Source organism: Frieseomelitta varia, unplaced genomic scaffold (genome assembly GCF_011392965.1).
Source record: "Frieseomelitta varia isolate USP_RPSP 00005682 unplaced genomic scaffold, Fvar_1.2 scaffold_628, whole genome shotgun sequence".
NCBI lineage: Eukaryota > Metazoa > Arthropoda > Insecta > Hymenoptera > Apidae > Frieseomelitta > Frieseomelitta varia.
The window spans coordinates 68867-86913 of NW_025110399.1; the positions used below are offsets into that span (position 1 = coordinate 68867).

The 18047-nt window shown below is 34.2% G+C and overlaps 1 protein-coding gene across 10 annotated transcripts in view; it reads right to left on the reverse strand.

Annotated features, from left to right (window-relative positions):
* Positions 1-18047, reverse strand: part of LOC122534704 (acetyl-CoA carboxylase) — a 36672-nt gene that overhangs the window by 13064 nt on the left and 5561 nt on the right. Inside the window, exons 1-3 of one of the 10 annotated variants that reach the window (XM_043665594.1) lie at positions 17385-17905; positions 15941-16099; positions 10890-11130 (exon numbers count right to left, since the gene is read on the reverse strand). The exons of 1 other annotated variant lie outside the window; for it this stretch is intronic. In XM_043665594.1, coding sequence (XP_043521529.1) covers positions 10890-11130; positions 15941-16099; positions 17385-17415 — 431 coding nt within the window. In that variant the 5' untranslated portion in view covers positions 17416-17905. Of the gene's footprint in view, positions 1-943; positions 1217-10889; positions 11131-15940; positions 16100-17332; positions 17906-18047 lie in introns of those variants that run through there. 8 more of the 10 variants (XM_043665602.1, XM_043665598.1, XM_043665592.1 and 5 more) reach the window with 8 other exon arrangements.

The following is an 18047-nucleotide window of genomic DNA, read 5'->3' on the forward strand; positions in this document are numbered from 1 at the left end:
ATTAATTCACTATATGATTAGATTTCGATAGACAACGATTCGTTCTCGATTGTCGATGTGTCTTCGTGCAAAGAGATCGAAGAAGGATCATTGGAACTGATTCACTGAGAACTGTTCTCCTCTCAAATCGCGCAACTCTCAATTGTTTGAGACAAATTAAACCTTGAGTCGGGTTTGAAATTACTCGACTCCGGCTCTAGTATTTTCACGTAACGAGAACACGTTGAAAACGATACTTATTGCGTAACGCACGTAATTCACATGAACGAAAGATCATTTTCAAATCGACAAAAATCCAAATGTTGAAGGTAGTAGTTTTTTTTTACTTATTTATCATTTATTTATTATTGATTGCTTGACTCTGGCCTGTGCCCAGCGCTTTAGTTTCACCTCTTGTGCTGGCAACTGATTGCGGACCATAACGAGCGACCGAACCCGTATACAATAATTATTAACGAGTAACAAATTTATTATTTGTTTTGCCTGAGATTATATATTCAAATATACTTGAAATATTTATATATTTATATATTTAAATATACTTGAAATATTTATATATCAAGTATATTTAACTATATTAAAATATATGTAAAATACTTGATATATATATTTAAATATACTTGAAATATTTATATATACAATATATATTATTATATATTATACATATACAACTTAAATTAAATGTATATTAACTTGAGTGTATGAAATATATTTAAATATACTTAAAACGCAGAAAATTTTGGGGCAAAAAGATTCCAGAGCAAGGGGTTAATAAAAACAACACTGAAAAATCATATAATATAATACTTGTCACAAGTCGACGCGCGAAATGAAGGATCATTTTTAAACGAAAGAAGAAAAAAAAAAAGAAAAAAAAGTTCTACGTCGAAAGTAGCTTTGATGAATTGTCTGTCGTTAACGTTAGTACAATAAAATGCATTACGTTAATCCGGTCGTGGACGATTGTTGCTCCTTGGTGGATGGTTCCGGTGCGGAGATCGGTTCTGTCGACGTTTCCCCGTTCATTTTCGGTATACCAGCCATCAGGTTATCGGAGCTCTTCCAAATCGGATCCTTCTCTGTACTTTGAGCCAAGACGAATCTTTTTATGCGTCTCATCTCGCCTAACCCCCTACTATCCGATCTTCTCCATGTCAGGAACTTCTTACGATATTTGTACAATGCATCACACGCAATTTCGTCTTCGCTCGTCGTTACTTCGCTTTAAATCGCGAACGAAACGCACTTGCTTCGCAATTTCTCACACGGTTCTCGCGGGTTCCTCTTCGATCGTTCTTTCCATCATCCTCTTCCTTTTTTTTTTTTTTTTTTTTCTGCAATCAATCAGTACGCGCGCGAGTTTTACTTTTATTTACACTTTCACTCCGTGTATGTTTTCATCACGACGATTCCTCTTCCTCCTCCTTCGGTTGTCAAAGATTCGTAAAATCTCACTAACGAATGCTTTACGAGCTTTACGAAAATATTATTTCTTTCTTTTCTTCTCATTAACGATTTTTTATTCCATTTCCACCATATTTTTTTTTTAATCTCTATTTCACGCTCCAGGTAACTATTTTCATTCTGTTTTCCTTCGTTCTGTTTTTATTTCGCAATCTCCAATTTTTTTCTCCCCCTCGTAAAATCTCATTAATACCAGAAATCTCTCACACACTGTCTTTTTTTTTTTGAGTCTCGTCCTCTCCACGTTTCCCGCGACTTGATTTTTTTCTACCTCGTTACGAGTGTGAAAAGATTGGACGTGGAATTTTTCTGGCTGTTTTTATCGTGCCTTCCTGCTTTTCATTCGGGCACGTGCCACCTCGCAAATTACTCGGAATTACGACGTCGTCGAATTTAGGCCTCGGCCGATCCTCCCGTTTCCGGATTGGAATACCGGTTCACGAGGCCGAGGAACCGAGCATTCCTTTTGACCATTCCTCGTGCCCAAGTGCCACCTACGTGGAATCAATCCGTCGGGTTTCGTAAGAGTTCGTACTCGGACTCGTTACACTCGCCTACAATTCCCCGGAAATTAACGCATTACGATTTATCAGAGGCCGTAGACTTCCGCTTTCACCGGCCTCCTCTCGTCGCGACCGCGTTCCACGCGTACGATTTTTCAATCGCGCGCATTCAGCGAATTCCTCCCAACCTTCGTCTCGCGCGGCGATATATTTCCACGAAGGCCAAAGAAACAATGATGAATCGATGAATGATGTCAGTGTCTCCGGCTAGATTTACGTTAATCCTTAGACTTCGAAAAAAAAAAAAGAAAAAAAACGATCGTTTGCACCTTGTTTTCTCGCGTCTTTTTTGCACTTGTTATTCCCACGAGATAGGACCTTCGAACTCGATCGTCGAGCAAACGATTCTCGATCACAGTCTCGCTTATTTTGTCCCGTCGAATTTTGTGCTCATGGTCGATAGAGAAATCCTGTCGAATGTTGTACGAGTACGTGTTTGCTTCGAGTGCGAGCGAAATTTGATTTGGTGTTACATCTGTGTGTCCCTCGTGGACGATTTTTTGTTTTCACGAAACCGACGTGATTCAAGAGATCGGTACGGAAAATACTTTATCAGGTGAAAATTGTTTCTAGTGGCGATAGAACGATCCTTGAACTTTGATTTTCAATATTATCACTTCTTCAGCGAAATCAGCGTGATTTAAATATTCTCAATTTTCATATCAGTGTGATTTAAATACATTTTATCAGTACAGTTGATAGATATTTTATCGATCGCGTTTCTATCGAGGATAGGCTAATCCTTGGCCGATTAATTTTCAATTAACATTCGTGTTTTTCTTCACGAAATCAACGCGATTTAAATATATTTAATTTTTATTTTACATTTATGTTTGTTTGTGATTTAAATTTATTTAACTTTTATTTTATCAGTGTAATGCCGTTTGACACAGTGATTCCCCCCCTCCCCCCACCAATGAGAATAGAATAATCCTTAGCTCCAGTTGATCTCCAATGATTATACCTCGATTTCTCACGAAGTCCAGGACATTCAAGTACACTTTCGTCAGTACGGTGAAAATCATAATACGTTTGACACACAGATCGCCTTTCTAACAGGAGATAGAATAATCCTCGGCTCGGTTTTTCAATTTTCCTTTTACGCACGACTTTACTTCCTTCGGTGTTTCATTGTTCACGAAATCAACGCGATGACGAGCATCGTATTATATTTTTAATCACCCGTACAGCGAGAACGAAGTCTGACACAGATTTTTGAACGAACCACATCGCGAACGGGAATAGAGAACGTACACCTGCCTCGGAAGCGACTCAAATACCTGTCCAGCATTCTTAGGAGACTCGTGGTCACTGACAAGTAGCAACGTGGACGGTGTGCACCTTTCATCCAATGTTCCCCCCTACCTCGTTGTTCGACTACGTACACATCGTGTTCCAAATCGAAAATTCGACACTGGTCGACGTGCTCGACCTATCATAAATATTTTTTTCGTTTTCGATCTTTCATCTCTCTGTCCCTTCTCGCGACATTCCGTCTTCACCTACGTTGAACTTTGACAGAGATGATATCAGCAAAATGGTAGATTAATTTGCAATTTAAATTTCGTTGATTAACATGCACATAATGAACAAAATATCATTCTTTCAACCTCTTGCGCTGGAATGACGCCAACTACGCACAAAATTATCTGCAATATTTCCTTAGCTTTAAATGCATTTGTGTGAAAAATAAAACAGGCGAAACAATAAATTTGTTACTTTTCAATCATTTCTATCCGGTGACGTCATACCGACGAGCTGAAAAGGAAAGCGACGTGTACGTGTTATATTTTATAATGTAATTATTAATGTTAATAGTAATATTGATTATTAATAAATATACACGACTGTTGTATACGTGTTCGGTCACTCGTTACGGTCCGCAATCAGTTGCCAGCGCAAGCGGTTAATAAAACAGTATCGTGACATACGTAAGGCATACGTGAATGTACGAGTATATACATGTTCGAGCGAACTGTTATTGCAATTACGATCTCTTGTGACAAAATTACAACAGACACTCGATATTTAGTGTCCAAATATCAATGGGAGTCAACTACTATTTATATTCTTCATATAAATAAAAAGTTTATATACATATTGTAAAATTACTAATAACAAAATGCATATTATATATGTTATATTATATTATAATACACATTACAAAATAACCAATATTACTAATGATAATTAGTAATATTAGTTGTTAATAAATATATGTATATTATAAATATATAAGTAACATTAATTAGCAATAAATAATAAAATAGTTGTTTCATGTTCATTGAAGAATGAAGAAATGACAAGAAAATACCTAATGCACGTGTCATTTAGGAGAGTAAGACGATAGGTTAACCCTCTTGCGCTAGAATGACGCTACGTCGAGAATTTTTTATTCCAAAATTGCAATATTTTTTTAGCTTTAAGTACATTTAAATATATTTAATATACTTAAGTTATAGTAATATATATAATATATTAGTATATATATATAGTATATATGTAATATATATAGTAATATACAGTAATATATAGTAATATATATTCAATTTAAGTTATATATATATAACATATATTATATATATAAATAATATATATTTAAATATATTTAAGTTTTAAGTATAATTTAAATATAATCTCAGGCGAAACAAATGATAAATTTGTTACTTATTGATAATTTCTATCCAGTGATATCATCGCCGACGAGTTGAAAAGGAAAGCGACGAATTATCGTGTATCGGTTTGGTCACTCGTTACGGTCCGCAGTCAGCTGCCTAGCGCAAGTGGTCAATCAAAATGTATAAATACCTGATACGCATCTGATCTCAATATAATTGTACGATTTTATGTCGCGAATTTCTGTTCCATCGTATTGGAAACAACGCTGCTTGCCGATCGAAATTCACAGGAGGAATAACAATAATGATTGCATAACAGACTAAATATAGCGACAAAGTAATTGAATGATTGCATCGCCACCAATCCAGCTACGTACATTTAAAAGAAGCAGTACTCGTGTGTACGAGTAACGCGATTTTCGTATTTTTCAGATACCGAATAATGATCGAGACCTACCTTCGAGTCAAGTTACGCTTATTCGGACATTGTTAACGGCCACAATGCAAATGTCTAGTTTCGAACGTGTCATTCAAATGTCCGGGAAAACATTACACTTTGGATAGTTTATGATCATCGGTACCTTGAACTATTACTTTGTGGAAAAAGAAAAAAAAAAAAAATCTTCGTGCAACAGTCTCATTGGTCTCTTGGCCTCGCTATTTAAATCGCAAGGCTCGTAAATCTTTGCCTTCGAGAACATTTTTTATATTATCTACCAGCAATTCATTTACGAAATAGTCGAATGATGTATCACATCGAACAAAGTGATGTACCGTTGAGAATGATCATTCTGCTCGAATTTTCGGTTCAATTTTTGGTAATTTGTGAAATTTTGTTGACTGTATGATTTTCTAATATGTGACTTCGTTTAGAGCAATCGCCAGGTAATAGTATATAGGAGATAATAATAATAATTTCAATGAGTTGGAAAATTTTTTTTCAAGAAGCAGTACGAAGTTTAGTTTGTGTGAATTATTGCAAATTATTCGAATAATTATTCGACGAGTGTATTCGATGATAATAAGTGTCAACTGGCTCACGACTGCCCTTTATTCTCAAGAGTTTTTTCTTCCGAAATTTTATTCTTCTTCTTGCGTCGTTATATTATATTATACGTCATATCATCGTACAATCAACAATCTTACGTTATATCACATAATATTACTTTTACAGTATTATATCATGTAATATATATTACTTTTACAGTATTATATCATGTAATATATATATCATACAATATTAATTATACAATATTACATCATACATCGTGCCATGCATATGTACGTTCGTTATAATTATCAGCAATTATACAAAATTTTATTTGAATTTAATTTTAATTTAATTTAATTTAATTCAGTTTTAATTTTATGTTACGATCTCTTGAATTTTCGAATGTTCAAGGTGCAATAAAATACTGAAAAAGAAGATCGCTGAAAGTAGTTCAATTTTCGAGACCAAGTTTCTCGCTGTTTTCACAATTTTCGAGAGAAAAAAAATTACTCTCTTTTCCCTGTCCTTTGCATGGTGTAAAATCATTTTTGGGAAAAAGGTGAACTCGAGATTGTAAAAGCAGAAGCTTTCAAAAGAAACAAAATGGATCGTTGTACACTAATTTTCTTCCTTTTTTTTTTTTTTTTTTTAGCAAAGCTATATCAGTTCAAACTATCAATTTTTTCACTCTCACTGGCGATTTAAAAAGTAAAACTCTGACAAGTAATCGGATATTACTTAAATGTAAAGTTGCACATTTTAGATATTTTATACATTTCGTCATGTTATGTCTTTCGTTTTGAAATCGCCTACAAATGCACAAAAATAACCGAAGTTGTTGTTGTTGTTGTTGTTGTTATTATTATTATTATTGTTATTATTAATAAAAACCTTCTTTTTAATACGGCGATTTTGCAAATGGAAACGAAAACATCGTTTCGTCACAACTTCGTATACACGAGGTAAACGATGTTGATGCTCAACGAAATTCCTCAACGATCAACATTTACTCCTTGTTTTTCATTTTAATTTCATTCCACTGAATCAGAATTGCGAACGTAAATGAAACGTTCGATGCAAATTGCATAAAAAAAAAAAAAAAAAAAACGAAAAAAAAAAGAAACAAAGAGAGAAAAGATGAAAAGCGATTGTCATCGTTTAGTCGGGAATGATAATTAAACAATGCGAGCATTATGCGAGCCGATAGAATTGCAAGTGTTTTATTTTGTTTCTTTACTTCTTTTCCTTTCAACGATTACGTAATACGCCTACCGTCACATCGAAGGCCTAAAATTGTCAGCCTTTTTTTTTGATTTTCGGCTCGCGACAATGCGAAGTGAACGACTGCGAGTCGGTGGGAGACGGAAACGTCGCGGGACGTTATTTGAAATTTAAATCCTAAAGGTTTAATGGCTGTAAACATCAGCTGAGTTCAAAGTCTTTCCGTGCTCTTTTCAATAGTTGAGACGCACTCAATCTCTTGCGCTCGAATGACGTGCACGCCGAGATTCTTTTTGCCCCAAAGTTGCAATATTTTCTCAGTTTTAATTATATTAAAATATATTTAATTTAAGTTATATATAATACATAATAATATATATATATATATTATATATATATAAATAATATATAATTCAAATTAATATATTATCTACAATATCATAGTTATTATAGATATTATTATAGTATGTGTTAATATATATTCAGTTAATATATTATTATAATATTAATATACTATATAAGTTAATATATTTAAGTTTTATGTATATTTTAAGTATATTTAAATATAATCTCAGGCGAAACAAATAATAAATTTCTATCGTACCGACGAGTTCAAAAGGAAAGCGACGAATTATCGTGTGCGGGTTCGGTCACTCGTTATGGTCCGCGCAACCAGTTGCCAACGCAAGGGTTGCTAAACGTCGCACGATTTTCACTGCACATCCAGAGACTACTGTATTTGTGTTCCCTGTGCTTTGCGTAACGGTAACAACGAGTCGAATAATCATAATCCGCGTGCGCCACGATGTTGCAACGATTGCATGATTTGTAATTTGGTGTGGTGTGTACTTGTAAAACGAGTACGTGCAACGTTGGGGCGAAATGAACGATCGACAACGAGGAACAGTCATCCCATTTCGATTCATTCGGAAAAGTGAAAAGTCGTTTATAATAAAAATCTAAATGTTTCTATCCGGCAGATATGCCGCGTGTAATTTCTACGCGTGCAGTTACGCAATGATCGATAATCGCGGCCCGTCGAGGGAACGATTAACCCGCGTTATCGAGGATCGTGTCGATTACCCAAAGTCCACTTCCAGATTTCTAGGAGCTACGACTCGACACGTGTCCACATCTTATGTGTACATAGCTTTCTCCCTACCCAAAGTCACTATATTTTTTTTGGCTTGAAAATGAAAGACGAACCGATAAATAAATAATACAATCGAGTGGTGTACAGTGAGATGTGATGTTAAAAGCCAAAGAAAATAATCGGCGTGGAAGGTTGTTTCAATTTACACAGTGTGGGGTCAAAAGTTTCTTCCCACCTGTTTTTTTTTTTTTTTTTTTAACCACTTGCGCTGGTAGCCGACTGCGAACCATAACGAGTGACCAAATCGTACAAAACAATTCATCGCGTTCTTTTCGAACTCGTCGGTACAAAGTCACTGGATAGAAATTATCAATAAGTAGCAATTTATCATTTGTTTTGCCTTAGATTATATTTAAATATACTTAAAATATATTTAAAACTTAAATATATTTAAATATATATTAACTTGAATTATATATTATTTATATATATATGTAATATATATTACATATATATAACTTAAATTAAATATATATTAACTTAAATATATTAAATATATTTAAATATGCTTAAAACTGAGAAAATATTGCAATGGGGCAAAAAGAATTCTTCGACGTGCGTGGCACGTCATTCCAGCGCAAGTGGTTAACCTCAACTGATTGCGGACCATAACGAGTGACCAAACCGTACACAATAATTCGTCGCTTTCTTTTTGAACTCGTCGGTACGATATCACTGGATAGAAATTATTAATAAGTAACAAATTTATTATTTGCTTTGCCTGCGATTATATTTAAATATATTTAAAATATACTTAAACCTTGAATATATTAAAATATATAAGAACTTAAATTATATATTATATATATAACTTAAATTAAATATACATTAACTTAAATCTATTAAATATATTTAAATATACTTAAAACTGAGAAAACATTGCAATTTTGGGACGAAAGATTTTCGACGTGCGTGGCACGAGATTAATAAAACATCAAAGTACAAAGGAAAAGCTAATCTCGTTAATTTCAAATTTAAATTCAAGTTCGAACATGATCATTTTCATTCGCTGTTTCAGTGATTCAATTTCTTTCAAATTTTTCGTCGAGCGTTCGCAAAAAATTCGTGCTCTTCGTTTCAGTGGGAAGTGACTTTTGTGACCACCCTGTATATCTGCGACTCAACTGTCTAACTATCTTACGATTCAATTGACGCTAATGTCTATCCGATATCTCACGTGACAATTGAAAAAAAATTGCAATCCAATTATTCTGAAATCTACGCGTTCTGTCACGTACTTTTTCCAGTTTGCAATCTAGCCATTCGAAAATTGCGTTCCGCGTGATTCGCTTCCGATAAATGAATGACAGTGACGATGATGGAAGAAAAAAAGAAAAAAAACGGCAAGGAGAAAACGAGTTTCGCGCGTAAAGGCAATTATACAATGAGAAGCACTTGTGAATATTCAACAATGAACGAACGACTCGACATGGTGTGACTGCGTTTCGTTGCACACACGTAAATGAAAGTTTCATTAGCGATTATACGTCAAAACAGATACAATGTTACAAGATATGAATTTCAAATGATCACCGTGTTCGTAGAATAACGATCGCGGATTGACGATTGTTATCGAAAACTACGTAAATCGTTTCGTCACAGCGAACGAAGTTTAAGAAAAGTTTTTATTTAAAAATAAAATATATATTTATATATATTTGTATAAAAAATTCTATATATTTATATATTTATATAAACAATACATGTTTATATAAATTATATATTTGTATATTTATATAATATATTTAATAAACAATATGTGTTTATATAAATTATACATTTGTATATTTATATAATATATTTATATAAACAATATATGTTTATATAAATTATACATTTGTATATTTATATATTTATATAATATAGTTATATAAATTATATATTTATATATTTATATAAATTATATATTTATATATTTATATATTTATATAATATAGTTATATAAATTATATATTTATATAATATAGTTATATAAATTATATATTTATATAATATAGTTGTATAAATTATATATTTATATAATATATTTATATTTATATATTTATATAATATATTTATATAAAAAGCTCACTCTGTATTTCTCCCACCAGTATAGAAAAGAAAACGCTGAATTCTGATCTAGTCTTAGAAGCGTCATCATTGTTCATCATTGTGAAATCGTTTGAAGATCATTGTCACGGCGAAGCGCAACTGTCTCCTGAGAATAGAGAACTGTTACATCCATCAAGCATATCTCACGATTCAAACGTAGTATGAAAACGTCTGGCAGCTCCGTTTGAAGCGAAACAATTCAAAGGGCAGGTATCGTTACGCAACGCCCCCTTCGTCGATAAAAATTTGCTTTCCACTAATGTTTCTTTGAAAGTCATTCGTAAAAGTTGCTCTTGCAACACTCGGCTTATCCGCACGATTTTCCGTTCGTTAATGTTCGTTCCATACTTTTCGGAATTTTCGAATTCCCAATCAGAAGAACCTCAGTCAGAAGAACCGTGTCGAGAATCAATAAACATTCACTTTAAGAGCGTATCAATCCTCGTGGATTTCGCAAGAGAACTCTCGCGAGTTTCTGAATCAAGTGTAAACGATGCAAAATCCGTGAGAGTGATCGTTTTCATCGCTCTCTGTTCATCTATAAAATTCTTCTCTCCTCAATTGCATTATTTCACATTTTCCGATTAAATAACACTCAAAGTCATGGAACCGATTTATCGAGGACCATCTGTGTATTCGAAAATGATCCTCGTGCATCTTTGCACGAAAAGATTTTTACGAGAGGTGACTGGTCATCGTTTTTTAACTTCTCTCCTTTGAAAGGCAACAAAGAGGAAGACAAAGAAAAAAAAAAAAGAAAAAAACAGGGAAAAGAAAAAAAAAATCACCTGAGGCGTTTGCGGCGTTCGATCAAACCCACCATGGCGGTCTGCTGTGGCGAGACTCCGCCAAAATCGTTCGCATCGGATGGGAAGCTATCCTCGATCTCCAGTTCCTCGATGGGGTCGTTGTCGGGCCCCCCGACGACGAAGCTAACTGGATTTTCCGACATGGTGCTGCTCGTATCGACGGAATTGTTCGCGTCCTGTGCCGATCGCCCCTGGTCGTCTGCCACTCTGTCAACGTTACCTTCAAAATGTGTTTTGTTTCATTCAACAAAGAGATCGGCCACACATTCTCTAGGAGAATATCCGACGTCTTTTTTTTGTTTTATTTTTATTTTTTTTTTATTTTTTTTTTCAGAGTAAATCTCGTGTGGCCAGCGTATTATCGGCGTGTACGATAGAAATTCGCTGTTCGCGTTCTCCCCGCAAATGGTTCTCGGCGCAAATGTCTCTCTCGTTCCCGGTTCTTATTTTCTTGTTTTTTTTTTTTTTTTTTTCAAAACAAAGAGGCCACTCTTTGATTCTCCCAATCAGCTCTTGCTATCGTTAACAACTTACTACCGTTGTCATTAATTCCCTCGCGAAGCCTTGAATCGAAAATTAATCGACAACCTCGGGCGTGAATATTAATTGTAATCAATCAAGGTTAGACCGTCAATACCGGCGATCATTCGATCGTTTATCCGTAGAAGATTTCCACGTGCGGCTGTTTCTCTGCTTTGTCGAGCTGTTCGAAGCTGTAGGGAGAGAGTGGCCCCCGATCGAATCGCGATCGTAGGTAAATGTCCCAAGTCACGTAGCCAAGAGAGAGAGAGAGAGAGAGAGAGAGAGAGATGTGATCATGCCAAATCAAGCCGCATGCAATTCCCAAATAAAAGAGGAGATGATGTTTCTTCACCAAAAGTTGTTGCAACGATCCCACACGCTGTTAACGATCCCAAAATTCCAACCAAATAGCCTCAAGCCTTGAACCTCGATGTTCGACGAAAGCGGAAATGAAAATGAAACGCATGCGAGTGAGTGATACGAAAGCGTGTGAACCTCGTGAGATGTTGCACAATTCATTTTAATATCACCGATCAGCGATTACGATTCGTTTCGAACGTTATACAGGATGTCTTTATTATTACTATTACTATTACTATTATTATTATTATTATTATTATTACTATTTTTATTATTACTATTGTTACTGGTAGCGGATGAAGTTAAACGGCGTATTCCGATGTTATCTCTCTCTTTATTATTTTTTTTTTTTCTTCTCGTAAGTGAATACGCTCTTTGACCGCTTGCGCTGGGCAACTGATTGCGGACCATAACGAGTGACCGAACCGTACACAACGATTCGTCGCTTACTTTTTAAACACGTCGGTATGACATCGACTGGATAGAAATTATTGACAAGTAATAAATTTATTTTGTTTCTGTTTCGCCTGGGTTATACTTAAAATATACTTAGAACTGAGAAAATATAGCAATTTTGGGACAAAAAATTCTCGACGTCCTTCCCAGCGCAAGAGGTTACAGATCATACAAAGTAGCTAACTTTTTTTTTTTATTTTTTGACGAGATTATATATTTTTTGAGATATGTTATTTGATATTTACGATTATATATTTTTTTTATATTCTCTGTAAAATTACCAACCTACGCATGTATGTTGAAAAATTATTAATTCAGAAGACATTTTCTATAAAAATATTATAATTATAAAAATTCTATAATTTTCTATGAAAAAAACAAGGAAATATGCGATGTGTTAAAGAGAATAAAAATACTTCTTAAATTAATAATTTCTCGACATGCTTATACTTTTTTTTTTACACAGAACGTCGAAGTGCATCAATTGACGTATTAAAATTACGTAATTCCATTAAAAAAAAAAAAAAAACTAAATTCTTCCATTCGCGAAAGAAATAGATAACATCAACTCGACTTTATCTGAAACACTTTTCGTTACGACGATAAAATCAGAGAAAATGTTAAAATCAGGTGAGACACTCTATGTATCGTACACAGCAGTTTGTGAAATTATTCGAACATTATATAGTTCATGAACAAATTATGTGTGTCACGACGACAGAAATTAACACAATAACGAGATCCAATATTGATTATAAAGTTTTGAAACAAATGTAAAAATATGATAGTACAAAATCTACAACATTTACTATACATGTACGAGATAATATGGAATTTTTCAAACTGATTAGTTCCATTTTTCATTCCGTCTTAATCCCTTCGCTTCCTAAATACATTATTAATTCTCAAAAGAAAGAAACAATGAAAATATACAGAATGTTCAATTGTTAATTAACATTCGATTGTTGTGTTAATAAACCTAACCCTTGGGGGCGAAAGTGACAAATAAAAAGTATGCACGCATGTTTTTTTTTAAGAGAAGCGAAAAGACTGGTTATACAAAACAAAACACAATTAGCTAATTGTTACTTTATTAACTAAAAAAACAACTCAAAGTAAATGGATTTCCTATCTTATCAATATGCAATTTGTTTACAATTTACAATAACAGATATAGAATATTTATTGACTGCAGTACGGCGCTCAACGAACCAGGAAAAGCAACGTAATATTTTTTTTTAACTATGTCACACTCGTTGCGAGGGAGCGACATGTTTAAAATGATTTTTATATTGTTTTTGTACCGAATCATGATGTTGTATCTTATTATAGCACTCGTGAGATTTTCAAATACTTTATATACGTATAGTATAGTATTATAATATAGTCTATATATTAGTATAATATAGTAAATAAATTATATAATATATTAATATATTATAATATAATGTAATACATTATAATATACTAATATAATACAAATATATTATAATATAGTATATAAATTATATAATATATTAACATATTATAATATAATATAATAGAATATTATAATATACTAATATAATACAAATATATTATAATATAATACAATACAATATTATAATATACTAATATATTATACTATAGTCTAGTGCATAGTATAATGTAGTATATAAATATAATATAAACAAGTAGATAATAATACATACTTTCGTGATATAATGATTACTGATAATTCAATACGCGTTAAATAAGAGTTCGAATGACAAGTACGTAAGAAAGACTGTTGTTTGCGTAATCACTGAAGTAATATATGATAATTGTTTACGTACTTAGTTCATCTAAATATTATTATCATATAAATACATGATTATTCAAAGGAGAAGTAATTGTGAACAAACATTAATATGATGTAAAATGTAAAATATCATTGAAGCTGTGTAAGATACACGTATAATGAAAGTACACTAATTCAAAAACGAACAACTTCAAACTTGCATCAACCATAGATGAAATTCTACTAGAAATTAAGTGAGACAGTTGAAGCTGATTATTATCATTGTTAACTATTAACGTCATTATGCGGTGACATAAATTAACGTACGTATATTACATACGTATATTTCAGGATCGATGGAAAATGATCGTTTATTAGAAAAATAATGAAATCCTGTCAAATGCTTCTAGCTGTCGGTCACGATTAATTAATTAAGAAAAATTGCGAAAATTAATTAACAGGAAAATCGACGATACAACGTTTCAGTCGAAATATCCGAAAGAGTTCTTGCCATGAAATACTACCACGTGAATAGTAAAAGATAGGATTCAAATTGGCAAAATCTAAACAGGTAGAATATTTAGTAAAAAATTCAAATCAAGTAGAATTTAATTTTTAAATTTATTTAAATTTTCGCGAAATTGAAAATGAATAAACACTAAAATTCACTTGGTGAAGTTTTTCCAAAGACGGAGTGAATTTTCTAGAATTTTCTGAAATCTCGTCGTGAACGATTTCGAAGTGACTTCTCGGTGAGAAATGATCCACGTGTTGACAATGACAACACCAGGCAACCGTAAACCATGTTGAAAGTTTCCTTTCAAATCAAACAGTCCGCCACCACCGATTCATCCCCCAATCGTGTTAGCAACGTATCATTTAACCACTTGCGCTGGCGACTGATTGCGGACCATAACGAGTGACCAAACACCCGCATACAATAATTCGTCGCTTTCTTTTCGAACTCGCGGGTATGTTATCACCGGATAGAAATGATTAATAAGTAACAAATTTATTATCTGAGATTATATTTAAATATACTTAAAAGTTAAATATATTTAATATATTTAAAATATATAAAATATTAAGTACATAAAATATATTTAATTATATTTAAATATATATTAACTTGAATTATATATTATTTATACATGTAACATATATTATTATATATTATACATATATAACTTAAATTAAATATATATTAACTTAAATACATTAAATATATTTAAATATACTTAAAACTAAGAGAATATTGCAATTTCCAGCGCGAGAGGTTAAATTCACGACCAAACCCTCAAGAGTGTTCACAGTGATTTGTTAGTTAATACTCGGTGATTTGTGAATTAGTCGAGTTTGATAAAGTATACCTTATACTTTATGAGCGAAAGATTAATTAGTACCAAAAAACAGACTTGAACCAACCAATCAGGAGGATTCCCACTGGCAAAAGCACTCGAAACCTTGACACTCCTCGAAACTCAACAAATTTCGCTATTTTTTTTTTTTTTTTTTTTTGACTCGACTATTATTCAATTCACAACGATCCAATTTCAGATTCTCGCTCATCGAAGAAAATAATCTCTGGCGTGTCTCACGAAAGCTACATATTTTTTGACAAAGTAATTCAATTACATTTTTGTTTAATTACATTCGTAAATTACATTTAATTACATGCACAATTTGACAAGTAATTGCGAAAGAGAGAGAGAGAGAAAAATGCTTCAAATGCTTGGTTCCGAGATCTGGCAAAGTTTCGACACCCTAAGAGTATCAGATTTCGATCCATCTCTAGAAAAACCACCAACGACGATGGATCATGGAAGCAAGGTAAACCCAAGACAGAAAGAAAGGGAGGGGGGGAGGGGGGGAGATAAGAAAAGGGACCAGGAGACGAGTCAAAATGACTCGAAACGAAAGCCTAGTTACTCACCCTCGTTTCTTCTACCAACGTATAAGAAACGAATCGCTCGAAAAATGTCAGCCCACCACCGTTGCTGAGCCCGATCCGTGAAAATGGACCCGAGATGGAGGTATCGGCGTGTTACTACAGCGAACGTGAAGCCAACGAAAACGGGAACAAAGAGAAGAACTGCGGAGCGAAAAGCACTTTGGAAAATCAATCTGTGGAGCTTGAAACAAGAATTTCTTGAAAGAATATTTTCGTAGAATATTTATCTTCGATTTCGACCGAATTTATACTTCGACTCGTCGCATTCTCTTTGTTCGGTTAAACGAGAAATTGCGTTTTCGTCCGGCGACTTCTGACTATTTTTCTGGCATCTAAAAAAGTTTCTCACTTGACTCTTACATCGTGCGACAATCGAATGCATTTTACAATCATTTTACAATCGAATGAAAAAAAAAAAAAAAACGAAACAAAACTAACTTGTTAAATTTAGAGATGTATGTATCTTTTAAAATGGCGAGTTGACGAAGCCTCGTGGAAGATAAGGTATCGTCGATATATTTTCGTGAAACAAATCCGTGTCTAATTTCAAAGTCAGATTCGACGTGTAACTAAGTTTTACGATTTAAATTTTATCTGTAAAAAGTAGAAAATCGACCTTGTCGTGTCCTCATTTTATTTCACTCCGCTATGTTGTTCTTATACTCACTAAAAAGAAAAAAAAAAGAAGTTAATTCATAGTATAATTTCCAACGTTCCACGAGTTCTTGAGCGAAATCCTCTGATCGTGGGAAATTTAAAGATGCAAAAATGTACACACACACACACACACACTTAGCAAGTGTAGAAGCAACACAGCAGAATGAAAATGAAAACGTACCAATTTTTCGTTCAACCTAACATTCTGTACTCTGTTCAATGTCATTTGTGACGAGTCGAAATCGGGAATGGAATATCACGCAAACCTTGAATTATTACATTTTTTTTTTTTTTATATATATTATATAAGACACTTACTCGAAGAGAGAATATTCGAACTAAAGTCAAAATTAAATAATTAGAAAACCGAAGAGATTCCTCTACTTCCGGTTTCTTTTCTACGACTGAGGAATCTGAAGTTTACTAGTTTTAAACTAGCCACGAGACATTCACGTATCTCTTCAACACACACGTGACATTTAAACGAACGATCGTCTCGAAACTAGTATTTTCCTAACTGTCTCGCAAACTCGCAAGCGTCACGACGGTTTAATGAAAAATCGAGCTGTTATGTCAACGAGTTTGGAACCAACGTACAACAACAAAACAGACCCCGTAGGACGTAGGTGTCAAGGTTTGGCCAACATTCCCGACGAACCTTCGCGAAAAATAAAATATATACTCGTTGAAACGTTTTCAGGGAGAACGCGTGCTCACCACGCGAGTTACTGTGTTGTTCCAACGATTTTTCAAGTGATTATCGATGTACCGAGGAAACTGCTGAGAAGACCTCGAAGCATACCAGACGACACGGTCCGATCCCTGTAATATCTTCGCCTCTTTCCTTCCTTCTCTTCCGGCGCTGACGATTTCGACAAGCTCGAAACGAGTCAGGCGTGCTTTCGAAAATCGCGAGCCTTCCTACGTTAAATTCTAGTCGTTTGTTTCTTCTCTTCTTCTTTCCTTCTCTCTCCGTAATTACGAGGAAAATTCGTCCAGCGACGACAATCACACGCTGCTTCGTCCCGGTCTCTCTGAGAGGCTAACCGCGGCGATCACGCGTTCGTACGACGTGCCCTCGGCATCGTCGGCGCTTCTATTACTACTTCGTATTTCACGACGACGAGCACGAAAGGAGATACGACGACACACTGGCGTGCAACACGCTTGTTCCTGCTGATACCGCGCCGCGCGTTACCGCCAACACGCGCCAACTACACGCGAGAAGAAGAGGAAATCGGCCGGCATCGAGACGGCGGCGGGCCGAACGGGTGTCACGGACTTCCCTGCCAGCGAGTAAGCAAGTAAGTACGCTGTGACGACGCCGAAACGATATGAAACGAGGGGAGAAAAGAGAGAGAAAGAGAGAGAGAGAGAGAGAGAGAGAGAGAGAGAGAGAGAGAGAGAGAGAGAGAGAGAGAGAGAGAGAGAG